This window comes from Zootoca vivipara, chromosome 14 (genome assembly GCF_963506605.1).
Source record: "Zootoca vivipara chromosome 14, rZooViv1.1, whole genome shotgun sequence".
Classification (NCBI taxonomy): Eukaryota; Metazoa; Chordata; class Lepidosauria; order Squamata; family Lacertidae; genus Zootoca; species Zootoca vivipara.
The window spans coordinates 1,984,847-2,000,966 of NC_083289.1; the positions used below are offsets into that span (position 1 = coordinate 1,984,847).

The 16,120-nt window shown below is 42.4% G+C and overlaps 1 protein-coding gene across 1 annotated transcript in view; it reads left to right on the top strand.

Moving 5' to 3' along the window:
- Positions 1-16,120, top strand: part of CHRNA7 (cholinergic receptor nicotinic alpha 7 subunit) — an 87,985-nt gene that overhangs the window by 48,707 nt on the left and 23,158 nt on the right. Inside the window, exons 3-4 of the mRNA XM_035103153.1 lie at positions 4,653-4,697; positions 10,745-10,854. Of these exons, the coding sequence (XP_034959044.1) occupies positions 4,653-4,697; positions 10,745-10,854 (155 nt within the window). The remainder of the gene's footprint in view (positions 1-4,652; positions 4,698-10,744; positions 10,855-16,120) is intronic.

Here is a 16,120-nt window from a genome sequence, read left to right on the forward strand (position 1 = left end):
TGGCCCATCTCCTGCTGGCAGCAGCAACAACAACAACAACAACAAGAACAGCCCACTGGAATTATTCACCCTTCATGAGTCATCTTATTTGTTGCCAATATGAAGACTGATACTTTTGCAAAAGGAGAATCCATCATGTTCATTGTTTGGCAGGAGATGTCAACGGTCTCTCAAATATGTCCTTTTATTTCCAAATGGAAGAACAAAGGCTCTGGAAGAGGAAGGAAGTCACACTCCTTCTTGTGTGGATGAGGAATGGCCCAAACTCTTTCAGCGAGGGAGCTGCAGAATTGTTTCCTCTTTGTCACTGATGCTCAGTTGTGAGCTCTGCCAAACTGTACAAATTAGTGATTCAGGAACAAGAGTAAAGTACGTGGTTCTCCACTCCCATTTTTCTTGATGCCTTGTCATGACATTTGAGTCATGGGGCTCTTAAGAGCTCATGTAAACTCAGGGTAGCTCCCTGAGATGGGTATAAGAAGAAAAAACAATAATCTAGGTACTTGGGTATTCATTCTTTCAGTCAGACAGACAGACAGTCAGTAATTTGATTTATATCCCAGTCATTGGCTGGACCAGAGCCCCCAAAGCAATGTAAAACAGTCAAAAGGCAGTGGTTACGCTACAAGTCTTTCATTTTAAAAATTAAAGCCATGTAAGGGAGGGGCCTGCAAGAAAATGCATTTGGGGAGGGGAGAGACAATGAGAGCCTTTAAAAAACAGAATGATAAAAGGCAAAGAAGAAGAAGAAAGAAATGAAAGTTAATGGCTTTTCCACACTTGTGTTATTTATTTATTTTATTTATTCTATTTGTATCTCAGCTTTTTCTCCAAGGAGCTTGAGGTCCTATTTCTATGGTTCTCTCCCTCCTCATTCAATCCCCACAACAACCCTGTGAGGTAGGTTAGACTGAGAGAGGCAGTGATGGGCCAAAGGTCACCGCAGTGAGTGTCATGGCTGAGTGGGGATTTCAGTGGTATGTGTGGATTTGCCTCATGCCCCCCCCACTTGGGGAAAGAGACCTCAAGGGGGTCTTTTTCTTGGGAGGGGGCCTTGAACCAGGTGGGCCTGAGAGACCAGTGGGAGTGCAGGCTAGTCTGGTATTTAAGGCTACTCTGCCCACTCTTTTACACTGCCCTCCCTCCTTCCCTTTATAGTGTGGACTTTAGCTAGCCATCTTTTATGGTGCTGAGTAGGAATTGGGGGGGGGGTAGCTCCTGATTGGCACTTGGAAGTTTCTGCTTTTGCCTGTTTCACGCTGTTCAGTTTGTGCTGATTTTGTCTTTTTTTGCATTCAGTGCAGCAGGTGAGGAAAGGTGAGCCCTTAATTCACTGCTCCCCTGAGACATGATAGGGGGTACTCCTGTGTCATCACCCACAGCTGGAGGCTTGCAGGTCCTTGGGGCCTGGTCTGCACATCATGATGAACCCTGGATAGCAGGGAGATACTCCCCCCCCCCCTTGCCTAAGGAGCAAATAACCAGCGGGCTTCCAAACCCAGCTTCCCTCTTATGTCATCATTGACTTAGTTATTTGGCTGATTGACAGATCCTCTGATTCATTATATTTCAATAAATACAACCTTTCTTAAAACCACCTAATAAGTTGTCTTAAGTCTTCTTCCTGGGAAAATGGAGGAACTTTTAATCCTTTGGAACATGAATGGAGAAGGAAAAGAGCAGCAGGAGGGCCAGCTCTGAGCTGATCCACAGGCCAGTATAGGATGGTGTCCTCACCTCCTTGCCTGCCCTCCCCTCCTTTTTCCCTCAGAGGGCAAGTGGTACATGGGGATAAAGGAAAAACAAAATGAATCCAATATAACACATTTTAAAACAAAGCAGCATTCTCGTAAATAAAAACACTACAGGCAGCCAGCAGACAGGTGCAAAACCTGGACAAATAAGTGAGTTTTGACCTGGCACCACCAGCATTATGCTTTCCATTTTTAAGTTCGGAATAGAGTAGTTGCTTTGGAAGACGAACATCAGGCACCCGCACAACATGACCAGTCCAACGAAGTTGATGTTGAAGAAAATTGCTTCAACACTGGTGATATTTGCTTCTTCTAGTACACTGATATAAGTTTGCCTGTCTTTCCAAGTGATGTGTAAACATTTTCAGAGACACCGTTGATGGAATCTTTCAAGGAGTTGGAGATGGCGTTTATAAGTGGTCCATGTTTCACAAGCATATAGTAAGGTTGGTAGTACAATAGCTTTGTAAACAAGCATTTTGGTTTCCCTGAGAATGTCCCGGTCCTCAAACACTCTGCACTTCAATTGGGAGAAAGAGCTCAGGCGATGCTGGATTTCGGCATCAATGTTGGCCCTTGTGGAAAGGGAACTGCCTAGGTAGGAGAAGTGATCATTTTCCAACGTTACACCACTGAGTTGGATTTGTGGCACTGCGGAAGGGTTATTTTGTACTTGTTGCAGCACTTTGGTTTTTTGGATGTTGAGTGATAGGCCAAGCTTTTCGTAAGCTTCTGCAAAGATATTTAGGATGGTTTGGAGGTCATTCTCTGAGCGTGCACATACTATGTTGTCATCAGCATACTGAAGCTCTATGACAGAAGTTACGGTAACCTTACTTTTTGCTTTCAGCCTGCTCAGATTGAAGAGCTTTTCATCTGTTCTCACTGTCATTCTCATCAAACCAGTCCTGGTGTTTCTTGGTTTGGTATCCAATAGTTTGTTCCCAGGCTCCAATAATGGATGTTTTTAGCTTGGTCCAGTGTTCCTCGATATTATCAGGGAATTCTGAAAGCAGAGGATCCTTAAGAGTCGTTTGGAAGCAATCCCTCTTAATGGGATCTTGAAGGGCTTGAGTGTTCATTTTGCGCCTTGGTTTCCTTCCTTGAAGCCTGCGTTGAGGTATAATCTTGATAGCCATTGTGGAGTGTATTAGTTGGTGATCTCTCTAGCAGTCATCAGTGCTCGCCATAGCTCTGGTAAGGAGCACATCAAGGCGATCTTTAGCACAGACAATAACATAGTCTAAGAGGTGCCAGTGGTTTGCCAAGGATTTATTTTTCTGTCAAAAGAGTATGTTGGTAATAACAAGGTAGTGTGTTGCACATATCGTCAAAAGTAAGATTCCGTTCTGGTTGCTGTTGCCAACTCCTTCTTTCCCAATAGTCCCAGGCCACAGATCGAAATCTCGCCCCAACTCTTGCATTAAAATCACCCTCTGTTTTACTTAAGGTTATACAAGCCTGATTATCAATGTAAACTTGTACTGGTTCTCCACAATTTACATTTAAATCTGCTAACAAATGCTTGACATAAACCACCTCGTTGCTCAATTCACTCAATGCAGCGTACTCAGATTCCGTTGACGACACACTTACACTGTTCTGCTTGCACGATCGCCAGCTGATTAAAGCTCCTCCGAACATTATGACTAATCCTGTGACAGATTTTCTATCTGACAAATTTCCCCAGTCACTATCACAGTAGCAACTCAACATTTCATCCTCTGAAGAATTTAGTTGTAACATATAGCCAATTGTCTGTTTGAACTTGAAGTTCTGTCTCAGAACTTGCTTTACCTCTTTCCAGGCATTTAGTGTGGGTTTTGAGACCAATCTACTTAGTATGCCTACTGCATAGCTAATATCAGGTCTGGACCATTGTGCCATTGTTTTGGAATTAATACCCAGGCTTTTGACCCAAACACATGCAAGTGGTCAATTTGGGGTTTTTTTCTGAAACAATTTAAAGTACGGAGTTGTCCCTATTGTTTGCTTGGAGCAAAGAGAAAACTCCAGTTAAACCATTTTTTATATCCAGGCTGCATATTTACATGCATCATTATCAGAAGACCTGTATCTAGCTGAACCGCCTGGTTATGAGACAGGTTCCAATAGAGTGCTGAAATTAAACAAAGCTCTATATGGTCTCAAACAGGCTGCAAGATCTTGGAACAAATGTTTGCATGAGGCCTTAGTGTCATTTGGCTTCAAGCAGAGTACAGCTGACAATTGTGTTTATGTGTGTGGTACAGGCAGTGATCGAGAGTTCTGTCTGATCTATGTAGATGACGTATTGTATGCTTGCAAAACAGATAAACAAACTAAAAGGTTTGCCAAGCAATTGTCAAGTAAGTTCAAAGTGAAGGACTTAGGCCCTGTTCGGGCATATCTAGGGTTGGAAGTGTGCTGGGCCCAAGATGGCAGCTGCCTAATTAGTCAGCAGAAGAAAATCAAACAGCTACTGACTACGTACAGGATGCAGGATTGCAAAGGGGATCCAAGTTTCATAAAAACACTTCATACAGATGAGAGTCCTGAATTTATTTAAAAAACAACAACAACAGAGTTGATCTGAAAAGCCTGAACCCACCCCTGCTCTAGAGGATCCGGTTGAGCTGTCACACAGGATAACCCACAAGCAATAAATAGCCTGATGCCCAGTATCAACTAGAATGATAGTTCACATTAGTCAGCGACCTATTTCTGAAAGTGCTTGATGCAAGGTATTATGAAGGAACTAGATGCCTTTCAAGCTGGATCCTTTGGTTTTGAGCAGGCAGTTATTTGAGATTCATAGCAGAGGGAAGCTATTTCACTAACTCTTCATAACAGCTTTTTTTAAAAAAATAAAAACAACAACAACCAACATTGATTTGTTCCTTTCCTTTCCTTTGGCAGGATGAAAAGAACCAAGTTTTAACCACCAATATTTGGCTACACATGGTGAGTGTTAAAGTTCAGAAGGGTCCTTTAAGAGGGTGATTTTAGCAGTAACTTAGGAAGTTCTCACATGCCAAGATCTAGCTCCATATTGTCTACACTGGCTAGCAGTTGCTATCTGGGACTTCAAGCAGGGGACACCCCAGCCCTCCCCAGAGATGCTGGGGATTAAACTTGGGACCTTCTGCATGCAAAGCAGAGGTTCTATCATGGAGCTACAGCTCCTCCCTTTAAAAGAAATATGTGGGCACCATGGAAATTGAAACTGCAGAGACACAGAAGGCTGCTATATATCAAGTCAGACCAATGGTCCATCTAGTTCAGTATTGTCCACACTGACTTGCAGCAGCTCTCCAGTTTTTCAGACAGGAGTGTTTCCCCAGCCCTACATAGAGATGCTGGGGATTGAACATGGGACCTTCTGCATGCAAAGCAGATGTTCCACAGTAAAAACAGCAAAAAGACCTTAAAGGCTAATAGAATATGACAAACCCATTATTTGCTTCTTGTGATTGGTTTAGTGAAAGAATTCATTTACAGTAATAAAATATTGGTTGTTTTCCAATGTAAGATGTATATCAGAGAGTGTCAAACATTAATTGCTACTGCATGCCAGCTGTCAAATATAGTCAGAAATACTGAATGAGTCAGTATGTCAGCTGTCCACTCTTGTGAATTCCCGACTGCTATGGTAGGCCAGCTATCAGATGCTGTCCATTTGGGACAGCACTGGACAGCAAATGGACAGCACTGACTTTCACCTTCCTCCGGTGGCACCACAACTACGATGTGTAATGGAAGGTGAGAGGCGGGGTGTGTGTGTGTGTGTGTGCGTGCCAGCCAAATGTTGGTGTTGTACAGAGCACCACTGAAATTTGAAACCCCAAGGTCTGCCACTGACATGGATTGTACACATATCAAATGAGCAAACATCCCTTAATCAAAAGCGAGGAGTACTCACAAGGACTCCTGAAGTCGTCTGAATCTGGAAGTTAACTTCATAAATTTCTACTCCCTTTTTCCATCCCTCCACTTTTTTCATTGCATTCATTTCCTTCTGAAATATACTCGGAGTTGAGTGTTGATTTCATGCTCTTTATTTCAGCTCATGGTCATCAGTGAGTGAGTTTTTCCCCCAAACCCTCTGGCTATATATACATTATTTACACAACGGGTCCCGTGTGATTGGCTGATTCAACTCCCCTCCTGGAGCCTGATTGGACTGCTCCTGTAGTCCAATCAGGTTGCTGATTGACTTCCTTCTGGAGCCTGATTTGGGCTGCTCCTGCAGCCCAATCAAGTTGCTGCCTTCTAGGATTCTACCTGCCTATTTTTCTAGGATCCAAGCTCAGTACATAACACCTTCAGTATCAACCATCAGTTACATCAAAGAGCAATTTGCTCACAACTGACTGTATTTCAGGACACAGTGACATAAGTGTGTTACTAGAAATTGACATGAAGTGTATTTACACAACTCCATTTTAAACAAAGTGAGGGGAGGGTTACAGGATGCAGAACAGGGGACACTGCGGAAGATAAAGAACTACAGTATTCAATTCTTGGAAATGCCAAAAAAATGGGAATTATTTTCATATGTGGTGGAAATGCCAGTATATTTTAAAAATGGGGAAAAGTTGAGAGTTTAATAAGAGACCAGCTACATATATGCAAGGTTCCCCCCTTCTTTTTACAGTCCTCCCCAGTACCAAGTATCACCCTTTGTTTTTGCTGCTCATGGCATCCATTTTGTGCTGGCACTCACAGCACTTTTATCAACATATGATTTAAAAAAACACTGCATTGTAAGGAATGGACACAAGGAACTTATCTCATATGTGTTGAAAGCATCAGGGTTACTGTATGCAAGCAAGTGAAGATTACAAACCACACCAATCAATAGAATGGATTGATAAACACTGGGAATTTGTGTCAATGACAAAATTAACACATTTTATAAAAATAAACCAGAAAAAAACAGTGGCAAGATATTTTTGAAACAAACTGGGAAACATTTATTGAATAACAAAGACAAGGCTTTTCTACTACAGTACTTTGAATTAGATTATTTGAAAAATGAGTATACAAGCAGGATTTTTTAAACATATTTTTATTAAAGATTTCTTGGTTTACAGAAGTATGTGAAATGTCTCTTTTTTCAAGTTACGTTTTCTACATATAAGTTCCATTTGTTGAGACATTAGTGTTACATTAGGAAGAAAAGGGGGAAAGCATGATTTGAACACAAGGGCGCTCTCCCCCTCTTGTTTTCTAGCAAGTGGCATTCAGAAGCATTGCTGCCTCCCACTGTGGAGGCAGGGCAGAGCCATCCTGGCTAGCTGGTAGCCTTTGACAGCCATCTCCTCCATGAATTTCTCTAATCCTCTTTTTTATACTTTTTATTAAAGATTGTCTTCTGTAACAAATAAACAAAAAGGAGTACCTATAGTGTTTCCGCTTTCAATTGACAGTTCATTTGCATTCAGTATGAGACACGGTCATATACAGTCATACCTTGTTTTGCAACCGGGATCCGTTCCGGAGCCCCGGATGCTAGACGAAAAGGACGCACGGCAAAGCGCCGTTCTGCGCACACATGTGGAGCGGTTAGGTTACTTCCAGGTTTGCTGCGGACGTTCAACAAAATGGATGCTCAAAATGAGGTACCAATGTACGCTATTTGGGGGGAAAGTGAGAGGAGGGGGGGAATTATATTTCGTTCTGTTGCATAGTGTTTGTGCAGGGTTTTTATGTCAGCATCACATGGTTAGGTCCTTTATTCATATATTTATTTTTGTTACAAAGCCATTACTGCCTCTCATGGCAGTGAGTTCCATGGTTTAAGTATATGTTGCATAGTTAAACGTATTGGCTGACTGATGTTGATGAGACAAAAAAAGAAGTTATCTTTTGCTGCCATTGCATTTTAAAAGAAGATGTGGAAAGTTATTTTATAAAAGTTATTTATAAAAGTAAGAAAACTTTTCATCAGCTTTAAAAACTGGTCCTGGAAAAAACCAGGCAGTTTAATCAAGGACAGATTTATCAGTGTCACAAGCCCTGGGAGAGACAAGAGCTCATCACTGGGCATCCTGACTGGAGTCGACCTCCAGCAATTGACATCTGTAGAGCTGGAGGGCACACAGGAGCACTGCTTTGTAAACAGCATACTGAGTTGCAAAAGAATTGCCCAATACAAACTAAAGGAAAAAGCACAGTGCAGATTGCAGCAAACCATGGAGCTAAACAAGAGGTCAAATTTCCCTAGAATGAGGCTATCATGCATTGCGTGGAGCAAAACAATCATCTGGGGGAAATGTGTGACTTTCTGAAGCTAAAACTAATGATTGGAGCACTGATGTGAAATTATAGGAACCTGCCTTAGGTGATCTCCACTTAACCTTGTGCAGAAGCTGGCTGGTTAGTGCAAATCAGTACAGGATCTTCATCCCACCATGTTTCTTTGTCCCCCATTGTTTGAGGTTGGTAGCTCACAAGGCTGCAGTCAAGATAAACACAATGCAAAGGAGGATGAGCCTTGCAAACATTTAGGGCAGGAATGGGGAGCCTCAGGTCCAGAGGCCAAACGTGGCCTGCCAGACTCCTCTATCTGGCCCACAGGACTCTCTCCGAGCCCTGCCCCTCATGAGCCCCACACCACGCTCTGTTCAAGTGCTCTTGCCTGGCTGGAAGGTGGCCTCTTGCTTGCCTTTGTTTATGTAACTACTAAGCAAAGCCTGCCTTTCAGGGATCAAATCATGAACTGAAATGTGAGTAAACTTTTTGTTATTTTAATCAGGAAGACTCTTGTGTCTTTATTCTTTTAAGAGGGATCAAAGGGGACACCAGGAAATAATCTTAACTTAGAGATTCAAACAAATCTGCAAACTAGCTTCCAGCTAAATTAAGGGGAATTTGCTCTGCTACATCACTCACTAGTGTGAGTGAAGGAAGGATAATATTTATTCAATATATCCTTTCATACAACCCTTAACATTCCTACAGTGACAAGGGTGAGCCAGCAGAAAATAACACCAAGCAAGCTGGAGTTAACTCTTTATTAGCAGAACAGGATCTGTACAGGAGTGTCAGGCTTAATGAGCACAATCTTAAACAACTCCTCACCCACAATAATACAACCACCAGACTTAACATGGACACTGGTACCAGAGCCTGCAATAAACCCAGATGCCAACTTTGCTGCCACATACACATGGACAACACCATTACTGGCCCCAACAACATCCAACATACCATCTCAGGACTATTTAATTGCTCATCTTCTAACATTGTGTATGCCATCAAATGCTAACAGTGCCCTTCAGCTCTCTATATTGGACAAACAGGCCAAACCCTATGCCAAAGGATAAATGGACATAAATCTGACATCAGGAATTACAAGACAGAGAAACCAGTAGGAGAACACTTCAATCTCCCAGGACATTCTATACAAGATCTCAAAGTAGCTGTCTTACTACAAAAGAATTTCAGAAATAGACTGGTAAGAGAAGTTGCTGAATTGCAACTTATCACCAAGCTTAAAACCATGGAGAGACCTGGTTTGAACAGAGACGTTGGATTATTATCTCATTATACATGATAAAGCGATCCTCAGCCACCTCACCCCTTGCTTTTTCATGCAAGTCCATTTGCAGTCGTTTGCAGTCAACAGCTATCAGTCGGTCTATCACCCATTTCCACCACCCCTCCCCACCCTTTCTCTACATATAAGCGTCTGGGGACTTCTAATTCAGTGTATCTGAAGAAGTGTGCATGCACACGAAAGCGCATACCAAAATAAAAACTTAGTTGGTCTTTAAGGTGCTGCTGGAAGGAATTTTTTTTATTTTGTTTATTCTGAGATCTGCTTAGCTAAGCACTCTTGCTTCCCCCTTAAGTCTTCTATCACCAGGTGTGTAAGAAGCCACTTGCTTTCTTCAGCTAACATGGTTAAACTATGGAACTCACTCCCACAGGAAGTAGTGATGTCCACCAACCTAGATGGCTTTAAAAGAAGATTAGACAAAGAGGAGAGGGCTAGTGATGGCTACTAGCCAGGATGGCTGTGCTCTGCTTCCACAGTTGCAGGCAGCAATGCTTCTGAATGCTGGTTCTGGAAGCCACACGAAGGGAACTTGAACTTGAATCCTGCTTGTGGGTTTCCCCCTGGGGCATTTGGTCAGCCACTGTAAGAACAGGATGCTGGACTAAATAGGCCATTGGCTCTTATGTTCTTCTTTGACTTACCACTGGGCTGGCTAGCTCCAGAACTGCTGCCTTTTCCTTTCTCTCCTGCTGTGTCCCAAGTCACTGTGGCAAGGCTTGCTAAACAGCCTAGCTCTTTACTCTTTCCTTATTCTACCACTCCATCTCCATCCTTTCTCCTCCGCCCAGCTTGAGCCACTCTATTAATGTGCCACTCACCACACCTTCATCCTTCAGCTGGCTGAGCATTGCTTCTTCTCTGGCAGGGCCAACCTGCCTAGCCTCTCCTGGTTTGTTTGGTTCATCTCTACAGATGGCCATCAGGCTGACACCACGAGTGTGTCAGCCACTTCCTGCATACAGTACTACAATTCCCATTATCCCTTACCAGTAGCCATGCTGGGGCTGATAGGAGCTGTAACTGAACAGCACCTGGATGACACTTGTTGGGGAAGGCTGCAGGAGAGAATACGGAGCTAGATGAACCATCTGAGGCAGCTTCCTATTTCCTCTGTGGGACCTTTAATATATATATTTCAATTTCATGCTTGAGATGGCACAAACTGTAAGTCACAAGCAGAGCGGCATTTCTTTTATAGGCTGCTGTGTGCAACTGGGTGACCTAAAAATGAAATTTTAATGCCTTCAGTTGTACCCCCCACCCTCTAACCCCGCCTCAGTGGCTAAATGCACAATTTGTAGAATTTGGGGTGTTTTTTGCAAGTAAAATGCCACTTCTTGAGAGTTCCAGACATTCATTTGAGTCCTAACTCTGCCATACTCTGGAAGAAGTAGAAAAATAAAATTAACCTGTGTGTGTTTGCTTATTATTCTTAATTTTCCAGTACTGGACAGACTACTATTTACAGTGGAATATGTCAGAATATCCTGGAGTGAAGAACGTCCGTTTTCCTGATGGCCAGATTTGGAAGCCGGATATCCTTCTATATAACAGGTAGGCTTACATGGTGCAAAAGGTTGTTGTTGTTGTTGTTGTTGTTGTTGTTGTTGTTGTTGTTGTTGTTGTTATACATAGTTTTCATACCCTGCCCTTACTCCAAGATAGGAACACAGGGTAGCTGATGACATAGAATATGCAATAGAGCACAATAAATATATAATAAATTGAGTCTCAAATCCACGATCAAAGACACTTTAAGCACAAATCTGCCGCATCAAGTAATAAGCACACTCTCTTTATGTTCTACTGAGCTGAATCCTGTGTGTTCAGGGCCAAGAGACATGGGCGGTGAGAGAGCTGTTGCAGTGACCTACAACTCCTGTGCCATGTTTGCATTTCTGCTGGAGAATGTGCAAAACTATACAGTACCTGCAGCAAGTGCAAGTTGGTTGCCTTGCTGGAAGAGAACGTATAGCAACTTGAGGCCTCCCTATCCACACTTTGAGATACTGGGCAAGATGAAGAAATTATCACGATACCAGAGTGGACTGTCTTGGAACAGAGATGCAGGAATAATGTGAAACACAGAAGCCAGGACTGTCAGGAGCCATGCTGAGTCACTATAGTTTCAAAATCGATTTCATGCCCTCATCTCAGACACCTTGCTGAGGAGGAAGGACAGCAGTTCTGTATTTTTATTTATTTACTTGATGGGGGGGGGAAACAGGTGATGTTGTCAGGAAAGGGTTGGCTTCTTGGACCAAGGTCCTAATTCCATGAGGAACAACTTCTGGCAAGATATAGGTTGTATCTCACAACGGTTGGCAAGAATGTGTTTGCTAAGACTCTTGTGAACCCGATCAGGAGAGTGTTAAACTAAATCCTGAGGAGGAGAGAGACAGTATTACAGATGAAAAGGGAACACCTGGTACTGGGAATAATAGCTTCACTGATGCACCAGAAAATGAGGTGGTGCTGCTGAAACCTGCTAAAGGGCAGGAAACTGCAAGAAGGCAGCTGGAGGGAACAACTCATGGTTTCAGTTGTCTCTACACAAATGCACAGAGTATGGGAAACAAACATTTGAGCTCTTGTTGTTTAGTTGTTTAGTCGTGTTTGACTCTTCGTGACCCCATGGACCAGAGCACGCCAGGCACTCCTGTCTTCCACTGCCTCCCGCAGTTTGGTCAAACTCATGTTCGTAGCTTTGAGAACACTGCCCAACCATCTCGTCCTCTGTCATCCCCTTCTCCTTGTGCCCTCCATCTTTCCCAACATCAGGGTCTTTTCCAGGGAGTCTTCTCTTCTCATGATGTTGCCAAAGGGGGAAATGGATTGCAAAAATGCATCTGTTGGACAAAAATGTGTGTATTCAGAGAAATGTGCATGAAAATTCATACGGATTCCCATGTAGGGTTTTTTTGGGGGGGGGGTAAATGCCTTTTATTAACTTATTATTACAGCACATACACACACAACACTTGGAAAACAAACTACGAAAGAAAACACAAAATAAATGAAAAAAATCTATCTATCTAATCTATCTATCATCCATCTATAAATGTAAGCAGGCCATGTTTGCGTGTCTCCACTTTTCACCGAAACCGCTGGACCAATTGCGATAAAATTTTGACAGAACGTCACATGCGAATACGCGAGGGATCTTATGCAGTTTGTGTAGACAGATTTCACACCTGAGGCAGGTAAAACCCAGTTTTTAGGAACTCAACACAGCACCATCTAATGGCCACTGACACAACTACAGCTACAATACACGACTCAAACAGCTCCTTTTCCAAAGGTGGGGGCAATATCCTGACATCATAAAACACAGCATGCTGTACCTGCCACCACGCCAACTCCTGCTCAAAGAGCAATGACAGAATCCTACCCCTTGGGCCAACAGCTAAGTGAGAGGCACCCAGGCTGGGCCAACACCGCCAACAATGCCGTTGGAGACAGGCCACCCCACACCATCGCCACAACCACTGCCATCACACACGCCCCAAGAAGAAGGCTAAGCCCTGACGCCGCCAACTCCGGCATCGCTGACATCGCAACGAAAGACAGAAAGACAGACCGTGCCCCCCCCACAACCACCACATACTCCACATACGCTCTCACACCCAAGTGAGCCGCGCTGCCAACTCCGCCCACACAAGCAACGCCATCAGAGCCAGGCCGAGCCCCACTGCCACCGCAGCCCCTGCCCCCAAAGGCAACACATCAAAAGACAGGCTTTATCTCGCTACACCACACCTCCCAACACAAGCAGCCCCCCCCCACTGAACCAACCACTACCAGGTGGCTAGGTAATACACCGAAAGTCCCCAAACTTCATGCCATGTCAAGTTGCCCCAGTACCCTCCCACTCCACCACACACACACACACACACCTCCCAAACATCAACTATCTTATTCCTTTCTTCCTAATTTCACACACAAAGCCACAGCAATGCGTGGTAGGGCCAGCTAGTATATCCATAAATTTGCAAGTATCTGCACGCAGACTTATGTTAGCCAATCTTTAATTCTTATTCTATTTTCTTATTCTATTCTAGTAGACTTCCTTCCTCTTCAACAGGGGTCTGATTTTAAACTTAATAAACTTTCTCATTTCGTCTTTTCTACCCTTCTCCATATGTTGTATTTGTAAACCATATTTTGTTTTGCAAAAATTATTTGAAGCAAGTCCAGGTTTTAATTTGAGTGCACTGTTGTTGTTTTTTTTAAAAAAATAATCTCTGTACTTTCCCCATTCTTTTTGAAATTTTTGTTTAGACTGTCCCCTAATTGCATCCATCATTTTTGCCAACTCAAGGTAATCAAATAATCTCTCCTGCCACTCTTTTTTTGTTGGTACTGTTTCACTTTTCCAGTTTTTTGCAATTAGTATTCTTGCTGCAGATGTTGCATAAATATTCTCTTATTTTCATTTGCGATGTAATTCTTCTTTTTCTTGTGTAGACATATTTTTTTGCTAAGATACTAGCTTTATTTTTATGTAATTTAAATCCTGCCACCTTTCCAAATTCAATAATTCTTTCTAATATTTTTTGAACACTTTCTTCCAGGTTTTCAGTAGTTATTCTCAAATCATCCGCAAAGGCTTTTATTTTATGTGATTTCCTTCCTACTACTATTCCTTTTATTGCTGGATCTTTCCTTATTGCGATCGCTAGAGATTCTAGCACCATAATAAACAGTAGAGGTGACAGAGGGGTGATTTATGTGTGGTTCCATTAAGTAATATTTTTAATCTGTTGGCTATTATGTCAGCAAATATTTGTAATCGTTATTTAATAATATCAGTCTATAATTTTAATTAGCATTGGATCCTTTCCTTGTTTGGGTATCAGATTGATAAAAGCTTCTTCCCATGATTTTGGTATTTTTTTAAAATGCCATTCATGACTGTTTTCATCTGTTCTGACAATATGTCTTCTAATTTTCTTGTAATACACGGCAGATAAACCGTCTGTACCTGGTGACTTTCCTGTCTTCGCTTCGGAAATTGATTGTTGCATCTCCATCATGGTTATTGGGGAGTTTAGTTGTTTAATTTTTTTGCCTGTTATTGTCGGGAGTCTGTTCTGTGCTATATATTTTTCCATGGCTTTTTGGTCTTCATCTTCTGCTTGATATAACTTCCTATAGTAATTTGTAATTTTTTCGCATATTGCTTTAGGTTCTTCTATTATCTTCCCTTCCTCTTTCAATTGCTCTATTGTTCTCTCTTTTTGCTTTTTCTTTAATTGCCAGGCAAGCATTCTGCCTGGTTTGTTGGCAAATTAAAAAAGTTTCTGTCCCACTCCTTGCTTGCTTGTTTGGTTTGCTCCTCCATTTCCTTCTACATGGGCCAATTTGCAGAAGCGGCATGATTCAGCATTTCCTCTCCACCATGTTGCAGCCTCTCACTTTAGACATTGCCTCTGCTGCTGTCACTTCCCCCTCCTCCAAATGTCCACAACCAGTTTTCCCATTTTCAGGCAATGTGCCGCTCTGTTGTGTGGGGCTGGCTATCAGAGACTCTTCACCAGTCCTCTCTGCAACAATGCAGCGTTTCCTTCCCCTCCTCCTCCTCCTCTCTCTCTCTCCCCCTCCCCCCACTGATACTCCACGGCCACAACAAAGAATCAGGGCGTCCGTCACTTCTTCCCACCCATCTCAGAGATTTCTCCAACAGGTTCCAATTTTCTGTATTTCAAAATCCTTGACTCACAAATTAGGAATTAAGTCCTTAAGTTCTTCTTTTTGCAATATTTAGAGCGCAGTGTCTTTTAAAACCACATTTGAAGGTGGCCTCCTTCCTCCCCCTTGTAACATTAGACTCCTTTTTGTTAACGAATTGTCTGCCAATTGTTGTGCATACCTTCTTAGGTCTTTCTTCTTTGTTTGCCAGTCAGCAGTCTTAATATTTTAGTCTCGAATTATGGAGAGATCTGTAGCTGAATTGCTCAGGCGTTTGAGGCATCTCATAGAAAGGGAAGGCTGGGGTTCTCCTTCTCTCTCCGCCACTTTACTAAGTGCAGGAGCCTTTGGGAACCCCCTTTTTGTGCTGCTTGGCTTGGTCAAAGCTCAGAACCCTTTTTGAGCCCTTTTAGGGGTATTGCGTTGCCTTCACTCTCCCTTTCAACCTTTTCTATGATTGAGTCATCCCGACAAGCTCACTGGATGAACTCATGACCTGAACATGATCGTGACCAATCCGGAAGTCTCTTTAAACCCCTCATGTAGCTTTTTTAAAAACTGAAAAGTGATGCAGAAATGAGATTAAGTGAATTGAAGACCGAAAAAATGAGGGATTGAGAGAAACTGAAATTAACACATCTTTCTATCTCTACCAGTGGATAATCAAGTTATGGTTTGGCAAACTGCACAGAATTGTCACTTAATTGTGCAATATGGTTGCTGTCATTATGATTCTTTCATTTTAGCCTTAATCGCAAAGTCACATTGCATTATGACAAAGAGCACTTAATTTTGATTCAATGTAATTCACGTCTATACCAAGAATGTCATTTCCTTAATATAACAATCTCACCAGAAGAGGCTTTTACACTGAATAATAAACATGTACCTCATTTTTGAACTATAAAATCTCATTAGAACTTCATAAGATTTCCTGCAAAACATTTTGCACAAGTGGCCATGGGTTCAGATAACAGCTCTAAGACAAATAGGAGTAATTCATGTCAGTTTTTCTTTTTCTTTTTAAAGTTAAAGTATGGCCCACAGCTCAGGTGCAGAGCACACACTTTGCATACAGAAAGTCCCAACTTCAACCCCTGACATCTTCAACTGACCCAAAAAAATAAAT